This window comes from Ursus arctos, unplaced genomic scaffold (assembly GCF_023065955.2).
Source record: "Ursus arctos isolate Adak ecotype North America unplaced genomic scaffold, UrsArc2.0 scaffold_1, whole genome shotgun sequence".
Taxonomy (NCBI): Eukaryota; Metazoa; Chordata; class Mammalia; order Carnivora; family Ursidae; genus Ursus; species Ursus arctos.
In genome coordinates this window covers 66412148-66428961 of record NW_026622763.1, presented here as the reverse complement: position 1 = coordinate 66428961, position 16814 = coordinate 66412148, and the positions used below count along the sequence as shown (strand labels likewise).

The 16814-nt window shown below is 38.3% G+C and overlaps 1 protein-coding gene across 1 annotated transcript in view; it reads right to left on the bottom strand.

Annotated features, from left to right (window-relative positions):
* The window catches only part of ANKAR (ankyrin and armadillo repeat containing), a 66271-nt gene that overhangs the window by 49076 nt on the left and 381 nt on the right, over positions 1 to 16814 (bottom strand). Inside the window, exons 2-6 of the mRNA XM_026492343.4 lie at positions 14736 to 15370; positions 6379 to 6816; positions 4638 to 4801; positions 3895 to 3998; positions 170 to 350 (exon numbers count right to left, since the gene is read on the bottom strand). Of these exons, the coding sequence (XP_026348128.2) occupies positions 170 to 350; positions 3895 to 3998; positions 4638 to 4801; positions 6379 to 6816; positions 14736 to 15336 (1488 nt within the window). The 5' untranslated portion in view covers positions 15337 to 15370. The remainder of the gene's footprint in view (positions 1 to 169; positions 351 to 3894; positions 3999 to 4637; positions 4802 to 6378; positions 6817 to 14735; positions 15371 to 16814) is intronic.

Below are 16814 nucleotides of genomic sequence, written 5' to 3'. Positions count from 1 at the left end.
TTATATAGCTTCTAAGCTGCTAAAATGTGGAATTTTTATTTCACACTGAAAACTTTATTTAACCTAATATTTATCCCTAAGATAAAAAGTTGAGACATATACTTATCTATAATAACATATTATTTATAATAGCTTCCTACACTAAAGTGTGTGATAATTACTGAAATACCTTGCATTTCATAGCTTTTTTGAAACCAAATTTTTTCTTAAATTGTTCATGTAATTGAGCATCTGTTAGTGGAAGTCTTTTCGGTTTCAGATTGTTCACGATTTCATTTATGGCTCCCCACCACTTTGTCTTATATAGTTGATGATAGTAAGTTTCAAGTTCAAAACAGATCACATAGTAGCTATAAAAAAAGAAAAAAGATAAATCTTTCTGACTTCGAAGTAATTTGCTACTTTTTTTCTATGCTGACTAAACTGTATTTTTCTATAATAATTACAAATACAAAACTGTATACAAATACAAAACTGTAGTTTAAATTGTACTTGATTGAAAAAGAAGGTCTAGGGAAATACTGTTATGAACTGGTTGGAGGCAGATATCCTCTCTTCCTTGATCTTTACCTCCATCCCAACTTTCTGAATATAATAGACTTCTGCAGGGATGGAGGCACATTTGAGGACCTGTTTGCATGTATTTGAAGTTATCATTCTTCTCATCTACGATCCTCTCTCCCAAAAGGAAACTAGACCACAAAAATCGAAACTGAAGGCTGTCTTCATGCACACCTTGCAGAGACAGTGCCAGTCTAGGTGGTGGGACTTGTCACATTTCCCGTGGGCCCCAGCTTGTGGAGGTGCCACCTTCATGACTGGGGACTTGCCTAACTTACTAGACTCCGGCCTCCAAAGTTGAGGAACAGTTATTCTGAATCTTACTCAGATTTGAAGGCTTTCAAATCACAGTAGTGATAGGTTCTAGGGCCTTAAGGAGCTGTATGAATTATACCTAGATGCTTAATTTACAGTGGATGACTAAACTAAATTTCTAGAAGAAAATAGCTCACTTTCCCTTCGTGTCATACACGCTGCTAAGAGTAGACGCCACAGATACCCCAAGTCCCACAAGATTGCCTCCATAGATGTCAGCATAGGGGATCACACTGAGGATATCCTTTGGTCTTTGAGTGGCTCAGCACCACATCATAGAATCCCAGTGCCTACAACCTCTTCTTTTTATGGACTTCTCCAGGGAGCTGGCTCTGGCTGTGGTAAGAAGCTGCTGACTACCCCTGCAGCCCTGGTACTCAGTGAGGTACTCTTAGATCACTGCTGAGGCAATGAAACAGACTTATAAATTTAAAAAATACAAGAGAATATGGGTTGATTTCTTCTAGAAATTCAATTTACTTCTCCAATACAAATCAAGCATTTAGAATTAACAGGGGGCTCTCCTACCTTAGAAACTGGAGAAGCAACAGGTGGTGAAGGTGTTTATGCCCTGAGAAGGTCTCTACCACAGAATTTTGTGACCTCCCCCCCAAGATTGGCTACACAACCTGCAATGAGATGACACTGGAAGCACAGAAAGCCCAGATAGCCAGCGCAGTGAGGGAGCCCTCATCCAAGGACTGCAGTGACATACCCACTGTTCTTACTCAAAACCTTTGTGCAGTCATCAGCAGGGACTATAAGGGAGCCTCACTTTTAAAATAACTCCCTTCATATTCTTCTGCCTGGGAATCTGCACCCAGCTTCTGAGGAGCTTCTGGAACCACGTTTCCCTGATACACCATTGTCATATTAAGTTGATTTCTGACCTGCCCCCTAATATCCACAACAGTATCACAATGCTGGTATGTTCCCCCCAAAATAGGACATTTTAGTACTGGTATAAATTAATAGTTTTGCTCCAGTCATTGTCACCTTAATAATTCATGGGTTCTTGTACTTTTATGGGTGGCCAAATCCTGAGTATCTGACTGTGGTCCCTATTTTTTTGATTCTGGTGTGGTAGGAGAACCCAACCTGAACCAAAATCAATCTAGGATTTGGATGTTTCCAGGCATGCCTGGAGGACCATCTGAACTGATCCTGTTTTCATAAGGGACCAGGGGTTTCCTAGGAGATAAACTATTCTGAGGAAAAAGAATATCAAGACACATGAGCTCAGACCAATAACAATGCCCTTAAAATCAAAGAGGGGAGATTTTAAGATGGCATGTTTTCAATCATTCAGATTATTCTCTGGTCCAGCACCAACACAGAATGATCCCTACATCACAGGAAAGAACAACCGTTAGCAAAACGACCAAAAAAGTTGTTTTTGCACCAAATTCTTAGGGGTTCAAGGCAGCACTTCCTCGAAACCAATAAAACCAGGAAAGAAATTCTCCTTGTTTCATTGGATTGGCTTCCACATGTCTCACAGCTGATGCATGCTATTCAGCAGGCATGAGGAGCGAGCCCCAGAGGGGACACCTGATCCACAACCAGGAGCAACAGCGTCTCTAATGCAACGGCATTGCTGCTGAGTTGCCTTCATGGGGGCCTATTGAGTGCCAGGAGCCCAGCAGCAGATCATTACAGAGAGCTCAGACAGGCAAGAAGGAAACTGAAGATATCTCACCAAGCACAGCTTTCATCTCACCCGATTCCCTGCATGCCCAGGATCATTAGTGTCCAGCCAGACACTACACCCTGGGAAAATAAAGCATTATTCAGAGGTGCTTCCAGGATCCTACTTAGCTTGGCAAGGGTTGTACATGGAGTATGTCAATAGGTACTGGATCCATGAATGAGAGATTTCCTCCTCCAGGAAGATGCACACTAACTGCCCATTCTAGAGGCATGAGGTCTATTACTTAATTCCTTCCAAAATCATGGAGGTCATTAGCCTCATGGTCTTTGACTTCATCTCTAGTACCATGTGTGCATCCAGGCAGTATTAACGGAAAGATCCACCTTTCATTGTTTATCTTGCTTCTCCCTCGTCTTGTTTCTGGTATGTTCCTCATTGCCATGCATCTTAAGAGAAATTTATAATCTTTGTCTTTACTTCTTCACATTCCGTGAACTTTCCCCAACTTCACCCTTCGGCTCACTACACATAGCCTATAACCAGAACTAATTCTCTTACCAAATCATTGCCAAATTGAGTCCTCTCTTTAGTCTTAAGTTGACTTGGCCTTTTCTCTGTTGAATTTGATGCTTCTAACTATTTCCGTATTTTAAAAATTCTCCCCATTTGGCTTCCATGCTATCATACTTTATTGGTCCTCCTCCCCGTATCATTCCTTCTCAGTCTCCTCTGCTCTCTCTTCTGCATCTCCCCACCCCATTTAAAAGCTGTTCTTCTCCAGAGTTCCAGAGTTGTTCTCTAAACCACTTCCATGCCTTAAAAAAACAAAATCAAAAAACCTCTCCTATATGCTTTTCAATCTCAAGTCTCTACCTCCTAATAACAATGCCCATGGCTCCACTTTCCATATTTCCAAACTTCAGTGTCCAAGATACGAAAATCCAAGAATACACTACATAAAAGACCCTAGAAAAACTTAGAGAAACATATAGCTTCAAAAGATGACAGGCATAACAAGACCCAGGAGAGGAAGAGGAGTTTAAATCATATTCTTTATGGAACTAAAGGGCTTTGGGCTGAGTCCACTGCTTTTCAGTAGGCCCGCCTCCATCCCCTATAATCACGGTGACAGTTTTAAGAACTAATCACCATCTGTAAGGATTATTATACAGAATGTACCAAAGAGCATGAAGTAATAAATATACTATTTAATACTTTGTTGAATCTGTATTTCATTCACGTGGGTTATTGTTCTAGGATCTCTATGCTGAATATTAAGTTAGCCTTTGCATTTTCACACTTTCCTTGTTTTCTCCTAACTTTCAACAAGTTGTGGCTACTGTGAATAATTACTCAAAGTTCCTTACCTTTTTCCATTAAGTTCCATGACTGGTATTGAGTAATATTCTTTGTATCCTGAATCTTCTACAAAAGCATTAGCAGCACAATCCCGTATTGTTTCTAAGTTGTTCTAAAATATGAGTTATGTTACTAAAAACATACCTTTAAACAACCCTAAATAATTATGGCTTCTTTTAGATGAAATTTTATACTTGTAAATGATAAATTTTTAATATAATATCCCACCAAACCCTAATGATAACTTCATGTATCCAATTCCTACTTCAGGAGTGAGGGAAAAATACAAAAGATAACGTAAGGAAGGTAGAAAAGCAACGGTAATTCAAATGTTATAATGTGTATATTAAATTCTAGATTAAATTATTGTTCTTAAACTCTAGAGGATCTCTGTTCTAATACTAATCTTTGAGGAAAATGGAAGAATATGTAGTGAATGTTGAAGGATTTCTACTATACTCTTTGATTAACTACTTTAGGGCACATTTGGTCCATTAGAGGTCTATAAATTCTGTGAGGATAGTTGTACCTAACTTACTTATCATCTCACCTCTGACACCTAACATACCTCAGATATAGTTGCACTTAATTCATGTGTGTTACATAATGTATGAAAAGATTAGTGAGTTAGGAAGGTAATCATTTGGAGACTGGCCTAGTGCCTGTACCAACAGAGACTGTTTCTGGATGGAGAATAAGATAAAAGAGTTGAGAAATGATAAACCATTTCAGGAACAATAATAATTTAAACCTGAAAATCTTCCAAAGCACTCTCAATTGAAGGTGTGCTGATATCAAATTCAATTCCTCCATGAACATGAAAATACTGATCCTCTTTGTAGTGAAAATGCTGGCATTTAAAATCTCGTCCATAAATAAATGGAGGCAATTCTCGCTCTGTCTTGACCTTGTCATCTCCAAAAATGAAAACAAACTTCAATTCAAAAAGTGAAAACAGCATATACACAATCATATTTTGAAGATCCAGATAAACCAAGTGAAAAAAAACCCACATTAAATGAAAATCTTGACAATTATAGCCTCTAAAATCATGGCCTTAATTTATATTTTAAACATGAAAATATATTTATATCATATATTTTGGGCATTTTCTATAGTTTCATTGTATAGACATTTCAAGAGAATAGTCAAAACATTATTCTACTTATTGATTTCTATGTGTGAGTTCAACTAATATCTTACCTCCAATTGTCAGAAAAGATTTGAAACTATGCCTCAGAGATTCTTGAGCTAAATAAACAAAAACTTAACCTGAGCTGGTTCAGGCAAAAAGAGACATTAAAAAGAAATAGGTGGGTATCTCTTACTGACAAAAATAACCAGCTCACTTTTTTGGAAAGTAATAAAACCACACATACAACATTTATTTTAGAAAAATGATTTTCTAAAACTCCAGTAATGATTAGGTTTGCCTAATATTTTGACTTATTAGCAGAATATGGTTTCATTAATGTAAAGTATATAATGTATTTTGAGAAACGTAAAAGGTACAGAAAAGTACAAGGAATAATATAACACCCTAATATCACCACCTGGAACTACTAACATTTAGTCATATTTGCTTCCAATAATCTAAGTAATAAAACATTACAGGTATAGCTAACATTCTCTTTAATCAAAGGCCTCTTAGTTCCACACTGCCCTCCTACCTCCCCCACCCCCCCAGGATAAGAACGGTCATGAGCCCATTTTTAAGTAGTTCACAGATAAGGGTAATAATTTTCACTATTTGAATGCTCATGATACAAATTTTCATTAAATGATTTACAAAATTTCTACTGAAAATTTGCCACCTGAATAGAATTTCTACTGCAAATTTGCCCACCATGGTAAGTCTCCATGTTTGGGCATCAAAGAAAACATATAAATTTTGTGCTAATCTGGGTGGAAGGAATAGTTTGCACTACATGCCTGTCAAAGTCCATGTAAGTACAGTCCTACTTCAGCTCTCTATTCTCTTACATTGGTTTATTTGTGTATAACAGTGCTAATACACTAGTAAAGTTTTAAAATATGTTTTCATTTCTTTTTCAGAAATGTGACACCATTCATGACCCTTTAATATTAATTGCAGAATCATTTATAAACTTTCATGAAAAACATGACAGGGATTTTGAATAGAAGTGCACTGAATTTATACGTTTATAGATCAGATATGATACATTCACAGTGTATCATACGTCTCATCATGAACATGGCATATTTCCCTATTTTTCTAAGAATTTAGTTTTAAGTCTTCTAATAGCCCCTATAATTGGTATAAATATATACCAAGTACTATGCACATGTAGCACATATTTGTAACTACTTTGGAGGCATTAAATTTTGTTTTGTTTTGTTTTGTTTCCTAATAGGCTACAGCAAGGTTATATGCCTGGACTCACCTACTACAAGCAAAACTGAATATAAATTTAATCGATCGATCTATCTATATAATTATTTTATATTTGATTTTTTGGTGATACGCTTACCTGAAAAAGGTGGAAACAGACTACTTAAATATGGAACTTTCATCTTCTTTTTTAAACTCAAGAGAAATGGAGTCAGAAAACATATTAACTTTAGGTATCCTATCCCTCTTCTGATTTCTTTTTTCTTCTCAAAGTGTTTCTGAATAACTTTTTTCTGAAGATATAATCTTTGCTGTAATCTCTGGTAGGTACAAATATCAAGATAATCCTGCTTATATTTTATAGCATTAGTGAGCCAATAGGCTGTTTCAAATATAAAAACATTTTCATACTGTTGAACTTGTGTGGTGCTAAATGTCAACTTTAGCATAATGTTTTCAGCATATTTCATAAAAACAGCTTTTTCTTCAGGGCTATTGGGATTATATGTTGGATCTTCATTCACGTCTTCATCATAGATTCCATTGAAGTCCGGATCCTTTGTAATATCAATCAGACCTTAACAGTAAAAAAAAAGAATTTAGTGAAAACATCATACTTGGCTTCTGGATAAATAGAGGAGATTGAATACTGGGTTTCATCTTGAAATCCTACTAAAGTGACAATAAAGGGATAATAAGATGCCAAAAAAAATTGTTAAAAGATGGAAAGCATGTGGATGAGTGGTAACTAAGCAGAGTAAAGAATGATGGAAGCTTATAGAATTAGAATAGACACAATCCCATGGATACAGTGCAAGTCCCATATTTAATCAGGATAACTATGGAAGAATAAAAAAATGTGATCTCCCTTAAGCCAGGATTTGGCTTCTCACTTGGCTAAAAGTATAATCTTTTTCAAGCCTTACATTACACATTTCTTGTTTTTGCTGGTATCAGAAGCTAAACATATACAATACAGAACTTTCCTGCTAACTAATCCTAATGAAATAAGAATTAAAACTTGATTTTACTCTCTTATAAGTGACAAATTTCCTGTTACATTTTCATCCTATTTATGATGAAATTAAGGGCTTACTTGTTGTCAAATTGTCTTTTTAAGGACAGTTACACTTATAATGTCACCCTTAATCTAAGCTTGAGAAAACTGCATAGAATCATAAAATAATGTCTCGGTAGAAAATTTGGAGTCTGTAACATATGGCCTTAAAAGTGCAAGTGATACATCAATGCGCCTCCCTTTCTTTTTCCTTTTTGTCCTTCCCCAAATCTATTAAAAAAACAAACAAAAAATGCCAGAATACAGTTGGATTTTTAAATGGCCAATAGATTCACTTGCCCTTTGCAAAAATTAAATTAAGAAATTATAAAGAAATTAAAGTATTTCTGAAAAGTATTAAAGTATTTCCAAAAAAATCTGAACATAAGCCAGAGTATTTGTTGACATCTCTAAAATTTTGGAGCCTGAGATGGCTGGGGCCAATAGGCAGGCAGCAAGTCAATTCTCACCGAGAGGCACGAAGGCTTAGAAATTGGAAGCACGTGGAACCTCTGACCGATGGGTCCTAGCGTTAGAATTACTCCCCTCCCCTTCTCCAAAACAAATGAAGACAAGGAGGGGGGAGGAGGAAGCGGCTTAGAAACTGGAATCACGTGGAACCTCTGAGGACGGGTCCTAGTGTTAGAATTACAAAAAAAAAAAAAAAAAAAGGAGGAGGAGGCACAGAAAAGATTGGTTCAAAATCTGATTAAGATGCACTGAAATCCCCAGATCGCCTTCCCCCGATAGCCCAGCCCCTCCCCTTCTGTAAAAGGTTTGAGCAGCTGAGCTGAAAACCGGGTACCATGAGAGTCTGCGCGCTGAAGAGAGAGATCCAAAGCCCCCTCCCCTCCTCTGGCCCCAGACTCGGCCTCCGTCCAGGAAAGAGACTGCAGCAAACAGACCGATCAAAGAGGAAAGACCTACAGATGTAGCATTTGGGGAGAGGCTCCCCAGTGAAAAGACAAAGTTTCTTCCTGAGCCCACTACAGGGCGGAGTACCAGTAAAGCAAGCCCTGTTCCTGCCCCACTCCTACACGAGAACAACCTGCGAGCATCTTCATACTGGTGACGAAAACCTCTCAGGTGAAAGTCCCGACCTTGACTTTGGACGGAAAGGAGACGAGGAAACAACGGGAAGAGGGTGGAGAAAAGAGGAAGGGAGGGAAGGCGAAGGAACGGCACGGTGGGGCGGGGCAGAACGGCGGAGGGCGACAAGGGGGGAAAGGGATTTTGGAGAGCCAAAAGGAAAGTGCCTAGAAGCGCATCAGTCCGTTCAGATAGAAATAGGAGAATGACGGTGTGGGCAGACACATCTTTAAGGGAAAAAATGGAATTGCTGCACCACCTCATACCTGACTTTACTGAGGGGAGTTGTAAATGGAATTGGAAAGCTAATTTTTTTAAATGACACAGTTCATGTCACAAAAAAAAGGTATTAAAGGAAATGTGATCACAACACGTTATGCAAATCATATGTACAAAGTCATAATAAAGTAAAAAATGAGACAGGATTTAATAAAAAAAAACTAGATATAACTAAATTTGGAGGATAAAGGAGGGAAACACAAGATTCCATTATTTTAACCTCTGTTAATTTTTTTTAGTCTTATCTCCTGCCCTGCTTTTGCCCCTGAACTCCATTCTTTTTCAATGCCTAATACATGTCTTTATCTGAAGGTCACAGAAACACTCCCAAACGAAATTTATCCTTCCTCTCCCCCAAAGCTGCTTTCTTTCATTCGTGGTTAATGATACTATTTATCTATCAGTTCCTCAAACTAGAAACCCAAGGGTCTCCTTCAATTCCTTTTCTCTCACACTCTGTTGCTATTAGCCACTTAATTTCCACATGTATTGACAGTTTACATTGTGCCATCCACAGTATGAGGTGCTGAGGAATTTAAAGAAGAAAAAGGCACACTTTTCTGTGCTCTTGAAGAGGAGTTTAAGGGCTAATAAGGGAGACACATGAAATCAGTAATTTCAATACAAAATGATGGAGTGTGCATAGAAGAGAGGAGGCTGTGTCTGAATCAAGTCTTGAGAAATGAGTAGCAATAACCTGGGGATGAATGTGGAAGAGTGAGGTGAAGTGGCAGGGAAGAAGGCAATTACAGATAAAGGACAGGGAATGAGCAGAGGCATAAAGAAAAACAGCAACAACCATTTCATTTTACCAGTTGTGGTACTAAACGAGATATATATTTGTATTTTAACTAAAAGTCATCCCCTCCACATGTTTCTATCACGAGAATATATTTTTCTTATTTCCTCTCATCCCACAAATCTAATGTAATAAATCAAAGAATCCAAGAATTACTCTGATCAAGAAGCCCTCCATAATTAAAATCCCTACGGAAAACTAGATAATATGACCAGATTTTGGTATGCTCTGTTCTCTACAGCTGTTGCTACCGTTTAAGAGTGGTGTTCACTGGTGGTTTTGTAAATTGCAAATCAGAGAGGTAAATAAAGCTTAACATGGCCGACTGATTCTTAGCCATCTGCCCTCCTAGAAAAAGAGTTTGCCTTCCGCAAAGTTCCTTGGAAATCCACTTTAGCACAGTGTTTAGGCAACGGCATGGTCAGTTGCAAGGCTTGAGCCTAGTCTCCCAGTCATGCTAAGAGAGACAGTACCATTTTCCCAAATACGAGTGATGATCTAGAAATTATTGCTGTTAGTTTGTCATCATATAGCTACAACGACAACGCTTGGATCCCAGTTTCCTGATCAAGTCAGTGGAGGAGTGGTATGCACTTTGCACCTCAAACACTGAGGAGGGTAGGGCTGGAGCCAAGTTTCCATGAGTCACACTATATATCAGACACCTTTTGTTCTCTACCTCCCTTCCTGACTATATTTTCCACTCCAGCTTTTGTTGTATTAACCAGCTTCACAAAGACACCTGAATGTGCTTTGCTTCAGATGCACCACGTGGTTCTTATTTTTGCCCTGGGACTTCCCTACTACTGTGGTGTTACACTTCTGATGGAACCCATCCAGTCATTCTGATGCATGAAAAATCTGGAGTGTGAGGGCATTGACCAATAAAGGAGAGGAGCTGGGGAACACATACTGCCCTCTTCTATCCCTTGGGCTGACAACTCTAAAATGTATTCTATGGGACTCCTCAGAGAGTCCCTACAAAATGGACCTCCATGGCCCAAGGGGTGAAAACTCAGCAGCACGTCCTTGGATTGATGTTTCCTCCTTTTCTTTTCACTTTTCCTGTCCCTCATTTCTGTTCCTTGGAGTCATTTCCCATAAGCTACCCTGACTTAAGCCCTCATTTCAGGCTCTGATTTGGGGGTAACCTAGGCTAATACACATTGCTCTCGTACCTGGCCTCTGACCTGGTGTTTCCTTGATCATGCAGCGTAAAAGCCTCACAGCCTGAGTCTGGGTTCCTCTCCCCAAGTCTGACCCTTGGCCCTGCAAGATTTCACAGTGATGCTTCAAATGTGGTACATGATGGGAACCCATACCTGTTCCTGCTCCTGTGAGTTTCCCCCCATAAAGGTCTGGTGTGTGTTCCACTTGGTCATTTACCATTGTTTACACTATACCATTGTCGCAGTGCGAGAAGCATGCTGGTGCTGCTGGTTCTTCAGTGGAATCCCAAGTGTAGTAGAGGGAGAAGAAACTCTCTGCCCTGGTATGTTGCTCATCTTTGATGCCGGCAGCCAATATTACAAAGTGCTTTAGTGTAACACAGCACTCTCCCCAAGGCACATGGTCATAGAGTGACTGAATTTAGAAAGATTTCCAGACTCATATACAGTGAAAGGGGATCAGAGTCACAGTAGTCTAGGCATGGGTTCCCTGCCAGGAAAAGAGAACTAAGTAGAAATGTCTGGGACTGATATTTAGCTGATACATATCAATATGGCCACACTGCTTGTTAAAATATTGATCCCCTTCTTATTTGGTAAATTGAATTGCTGTAGCCCCAAGTTCTTTGAACTCCTCCCTCCCCTGGGATCTCCTGGAAAGCTTCACAATCCTGCAAAGGCTACATAAGACAAGCAGGAGATCCTGCTCCAGGATTATGGCTGATGTCTGTTCTTGTTGGTCAGTGCTCATACTGTACTGGTGGTTAAATATTTTTAATACCACCCCTGAAAATGTAGGCAGTAGAAGACAGCCTTAGTTCCTGGGTGCTCCCCCACTCCACCTTCAACTTGATTAGAATGTACCTATGTGTCTCTGATCCTCTCAATCAGGAGCACCACCGTGAGAGGACCTTCATTGGAGGTGGCCTCAGATATGACAGTTGGGCTCACGAGACCAGAGGGTGGGCCATGAAGCTGCTTGATATAACGGATCTTGTCATCCACTAAGCAGAAGCCCTCTGTTCTTAACTACACAAGACATGTGCTCCTTCCTGCCATGGTCTTGTCTCTTATTATTATTATCGGTACTCTCACCAGATGATCCAAAGGCTCTTGTGATTTTAATATGTAAATGACATCAGTGTATACCTCTAACCCTGATCACTCCAGAATTTGACTTCTATAATGAAAGTTTCCAGACACATCTTGGCCAATTCGATTACAGAGAGACATCATCTGGCTTGTGCAATGTTTCCTGCTGTCTTCCAGTGATTAACCAATGGATTGTTGGACAACTTCCAGGACAGAAGAGTCATCAACTACCAAAAAGACATCTTAATTTAGCTGCATTTTATTTGCATTACCTGAGCTAGGCTTGGAGGTCCTAAACTACCAGTAATGATAGTAGTACTTCTGGGCAAACACTAACATATGTTTTTAAGACTTTGGCTGTGCCATATTCTCTTCAAATGCATCTACATAATGCCAAAATGTTAGCGTCCTTTAAGAGGGAACTGTCAAAGGAACACAGAAATGAATGGAATTCGCTAGATATTACTGGCAATACTTTGCATTTCTTCAACCTTACCACCTCAAGGACCTGAACAACAAGAAAGGATTTGTTAGTTCCAGTTACAGCTATAATCTTTAAAAGCTACTGACCCTCCAATGTTATAGGTACTATAGGTACTCGGTACCTAGCCAGGCGGCATTTGTCCTTACTCCATCAACATCACAGGTTGAGTAATTCTCTCCCAGAGGAGAATTTCTGCCTTATACTCACTACTCTTGGGGCCTGTTCTCAACAGAAGTTGACTACCCTGCATGGAAATGAGAGCTATTAGCTACCTAAACTATCTTTGAGACACAGAAGTACTGTCTTCAAGAGATGGTACTGCTTGCTGGTACACTAAGGCAACATATCTGAAAACCCAACCCAAAGCAGGTGAGTCAGGCTGCCTGACTGTCATCAAGCAAATCTTATTCTTAGCTATTTGAACTTCACAGCAGTCCAGCCGCAGATACAGTAAATAGCATCGGTAGCAAACAAACACTTCCCGTGGTTCAGGTCCTAACCAAGATTCAGAAGTGTTCAGCGATGTGTATTGCTGAAGGTAGTGGTTGGGAATAACCGCCCAATTGTAGCCATTGTACCTAAACACCATCCTGACTGGACACTTAGGATGGTCAAAACTTTGAGCTGATCTACCTGTGACATGTTTGCTGAGGACCTGTTCCCTCAGTTCACAGTTATTGTCCTTTGGAACGTCCAAGCTAGACTTGATTTCTAACCTGACCCACTGCTAATGGTAGAAATCCCCTCAAGGGTGTCATTCGGGGGCACCTGAGTGGCTCAGTCGGATAAGCAGCCAACTCTTGATTTCAGCTCAGGTCATGACCTCGGGGTCCTGGGTCAGTCAGGCTCCACACTCAGCAGGGAGTCTGCTTCTCCCTCTGCCTCTCCCCCTGCTCATGCTCCCTCTCTCTCTCTCAAATAAATAAATAAATTTTTAAAAAAGAGAGAAGTGTAAGTCAATTCATTTAACTCAATTTAACAAATATTAGTGGATGCCTACTTTGTGTCAGGGACTGTCTTAGGCACAAAACATACAGGGATAAACAAGGCAGTAAGGTTCTTTTTGTCATGGCGCTTTTATGTGAGCTTACTGTTAACTTGTTCTTGACATCAGGCTTATTTTTGTGTCTGAGCTAGAAATAAAAGCTCAGTGAAAATTTGTAAAATGACTAAATCAAACTAGAGTCCTTTATGAACACATATATGTACATTTTGTATGTGTGTGTATAATTTTTGATTTAGCTATCAATGACAGAAGGAAAAAAATAAGAAAACAACAAAACAACTCCATGAAACTACCTTACCATTTTAACTATCTTACATATTCAAATGATCACAATTCTTCCACATCTTATTGAGAAGCTAAGAAACTACTAATTTTGTTTTCAAGGTATTTGCTTTACTAACCAGACTTACACTGACAAACTAAAGTTGTTTTCAGGTAATTTTCTCCCCAGTTACATGCACAATTCAGATAAAAAGTGGTTCGTTCCACCTGATCTACTATTAAGAGCTTCTGTTATTAGCTCTATTTAGCCAAGGGAAATCTGGCTAATTAGGGGAGAATATTAATCCTTTTCTTACTTAGTAAGGTTAAGCAGAAACTTATTGCCATATTAGGATTATGTATAAAAAAACTGAATAAAAATTGAAAATATTATATTTTGAATATCAACCCCCTAGAGTGCAGCCAATCTACATGCAATACACAAATCAACAGATTTGTTCTCAGAATAGTCAAGAAAGGAATGTCTGAGTGACATTTTATTCCCGAAGAACAAACTGTCATCCTTTTTTAGTTTCAGATGAGATTAAAATCTAGGTAAAATCTATTGCTGTGCTCCCTCCAGTTAAGTGAAATTCTAATACATTTTTACCAGAATTGAGACTTATTTTTAAGCCTGTGCCCACAAACTGTGGAAATCTATTTAGAAAATGATTAGATATATTTAATCAATGAAAGCAGTTGGGAACACTGTCTGAACCACTCATTTCCCAATTTACTCCCCATTCCACATGGCCTGCTACAAAGGAACTTACAGGATTTTTTTTTTTTTTTTTTTTAAGGCTCAATGAAACATTTACATATATGCTGGGGAGATGCACCAAGATTTAGTGGTATCTGTTGTGAACATACAGGCTTTAGAGAAATACGGCCCTAAGAAGGAAGGAACTTAAAAATTAGGTGAAACAAGAACAAATACTTATTACACCAAATGCTACTAAAATACCAAAGCTTAGCTTGCTGATGCATGTCTATCCTTAACTTCAACTCTACCATTCGTTCTTGAGGTTTATAAAAATGGCAATGTAAATCACTAGCCAATCTGGCAGTCATTTTGTTTCCAAGTTTGGAGGTTTTTCTCACCGCACTCGAATTCTACTCTTGGCTCTATTACTGATTTTCCTACTTAGGCTCTGTAAGACAAAAGGTATAAACTAAAAACTCCAACTGTGACAAAGATAAATTACCTTTAAATTAAAAAGATGGCTTCTAATAAAAATAAAGCGTGTTAGATTCTCTTACCTGCAGCACTAAACTCTGCAAAAATATCTTTATGTGTTTGAGGCTTCCCATCTGGATCAATGTCCATGATAGTACGCCACAATTCAGAGAATCTTGCTCGTTTCTCTTTGGGCATGTATATTCCATGCCACAGTGCTTTCAGCATGTAGTCAATATTGATCAGAATTTGCCCAATTCTGGTATCATAATAGGCTGGCGGTAATTGACAAGAAGAACTCTGATCATAATTAGCTTCTAAACTGATTGAGGGAATTTGATTTAAGCAATATATTCCAACAGCCAACTCCCTTATGATTTGATGGACTTCTCTATAGTCTAAGAGGGCAGTTGGGTCCACAGGAGTCAGCAGGATTGCAGTGGAGAAACCTACATTATTCATTTGGGTCATAATTCCGCATGGGAGGTCCAGTTGAGAGCGGACGTCGTCTTTGGCAGACAACCAGCTGACTAGGGCAGTAGTTAGCAACTCTTGTACTTCACTCCGATCATATTTTTCAAAAAAAGCAGAAGCATTTCTCTGTACTGTTAAGTTTTCCAGGTAGGTTTCTTCATCTTGAATTTGATCAAATCTAGGTAATCCTTTTTTGGGCAATCTTAACATTTCTTACTAATTGTAGGTGGCCTTTCTGAAGTTTCTGTGATGAATACAAAGGAAAAGGCAGGCAATGAAATTGGTCATGGTAATGAAGCTGGATTTCTCAAATAAATCTGTACCTTTATCTTTATTAGGTTGTTTCATGGTCAACCATTATAGTTTTCAATCTTTTTTTAATAACATTTTTAACAATTGAGGTGTAATTGTCATAAACAGTAGTTTGAGGTCTACAGTGATTAAATATTTATATATATTTTGAAATGATCACCACAATAAGTCTAGCTAACATCACCATACATAGTTACAAAAATTTTTTTGATACCTACTTTTAAGATTTGCTCTCTTAGCAACTTTTCAAAATGCAGAGCAGTATTATTAACTGTAATTGCCATGCTATACATTACATCCCCATGGCTTATTTATCTTATAACTGGAGGTTTGTACTTTTGACTCCCTTCAAGTTTCACCAACCCTCAAACCCCCTCCTCTGGCAACCACCAATCTGTCCCCTGTATTTATGAGCTTGTGTGTGTGTTTTTTTAAATTCTATATATAAGTGAGATCATGCAGTATGTCTTATTTCATTTAGCATAATGCCCTAAAGTTCCATCCATGTAGTTGCAAATAGCAAGATTTCATTCTTGTTTATAGCTGAATATTCCATTGTATACATTTAACCACATTTTCTTTGTCCATTCATCTGTTGATGGATGCTTAGGTTGTTTCCATATCTAGACTATTGTAAATAATCCTGCAATGAAGATCAGGTGCATAGATCTTTTTGAGTTAATGTTTTCATTTTCTTCAGGTAAATACCCAGACGTGGAATTGCTGGATCATATGGCAGTTCTATTTCTATTTTCAATATTAAACTAATTGCACCATAAGAAAGTTGAGATTTGAATTAAAACAATTAAAAAAGTAAAATCTCTAACAATCATGTTCTGCTTTTCAAAAGTCAAAAGATACTGAGAAGTATGTCAAAAAGAAATGTTTACAGAAAAGTACTGTTGCATACTTATTCTTTTTTGCTGGAGAAGCCTTTTTGTATATGTTTATTTTGTTTTCAGTTTTTTTAAAGCAAGAAAATGAAGACCTGCTTAAAAGAAAAGGAAAGACACGAAAAGCCTATTTAACTTTGTTTCTATGTAACTAAATGTCTTTCTGTTCTTGGAATAAAAATGATTATAACCAGTATTTTTTGAACATCTACTATTTGCCCAGCTCTTTATACATAATATTTTACTTATTTCATTTAACTGGCCCCTCTTATGTAGTGATTCTCAACGTTTAGCTTGCATGGAAACCACCTGGGCTTGTTAAAACATTGCTGGACCCTGATTCAGTCGGTTGGAGTGAGCTGGGTAATTTGCATTTCTGAAAAGTTAGAGGTGATGCTGATGCTGCTAGTTCGGACAGGACTCTTGGAGAACCCAACTCTTCGAGATAGGTGTTGGTATCCCCATTGTGCAGACGCAGAAATG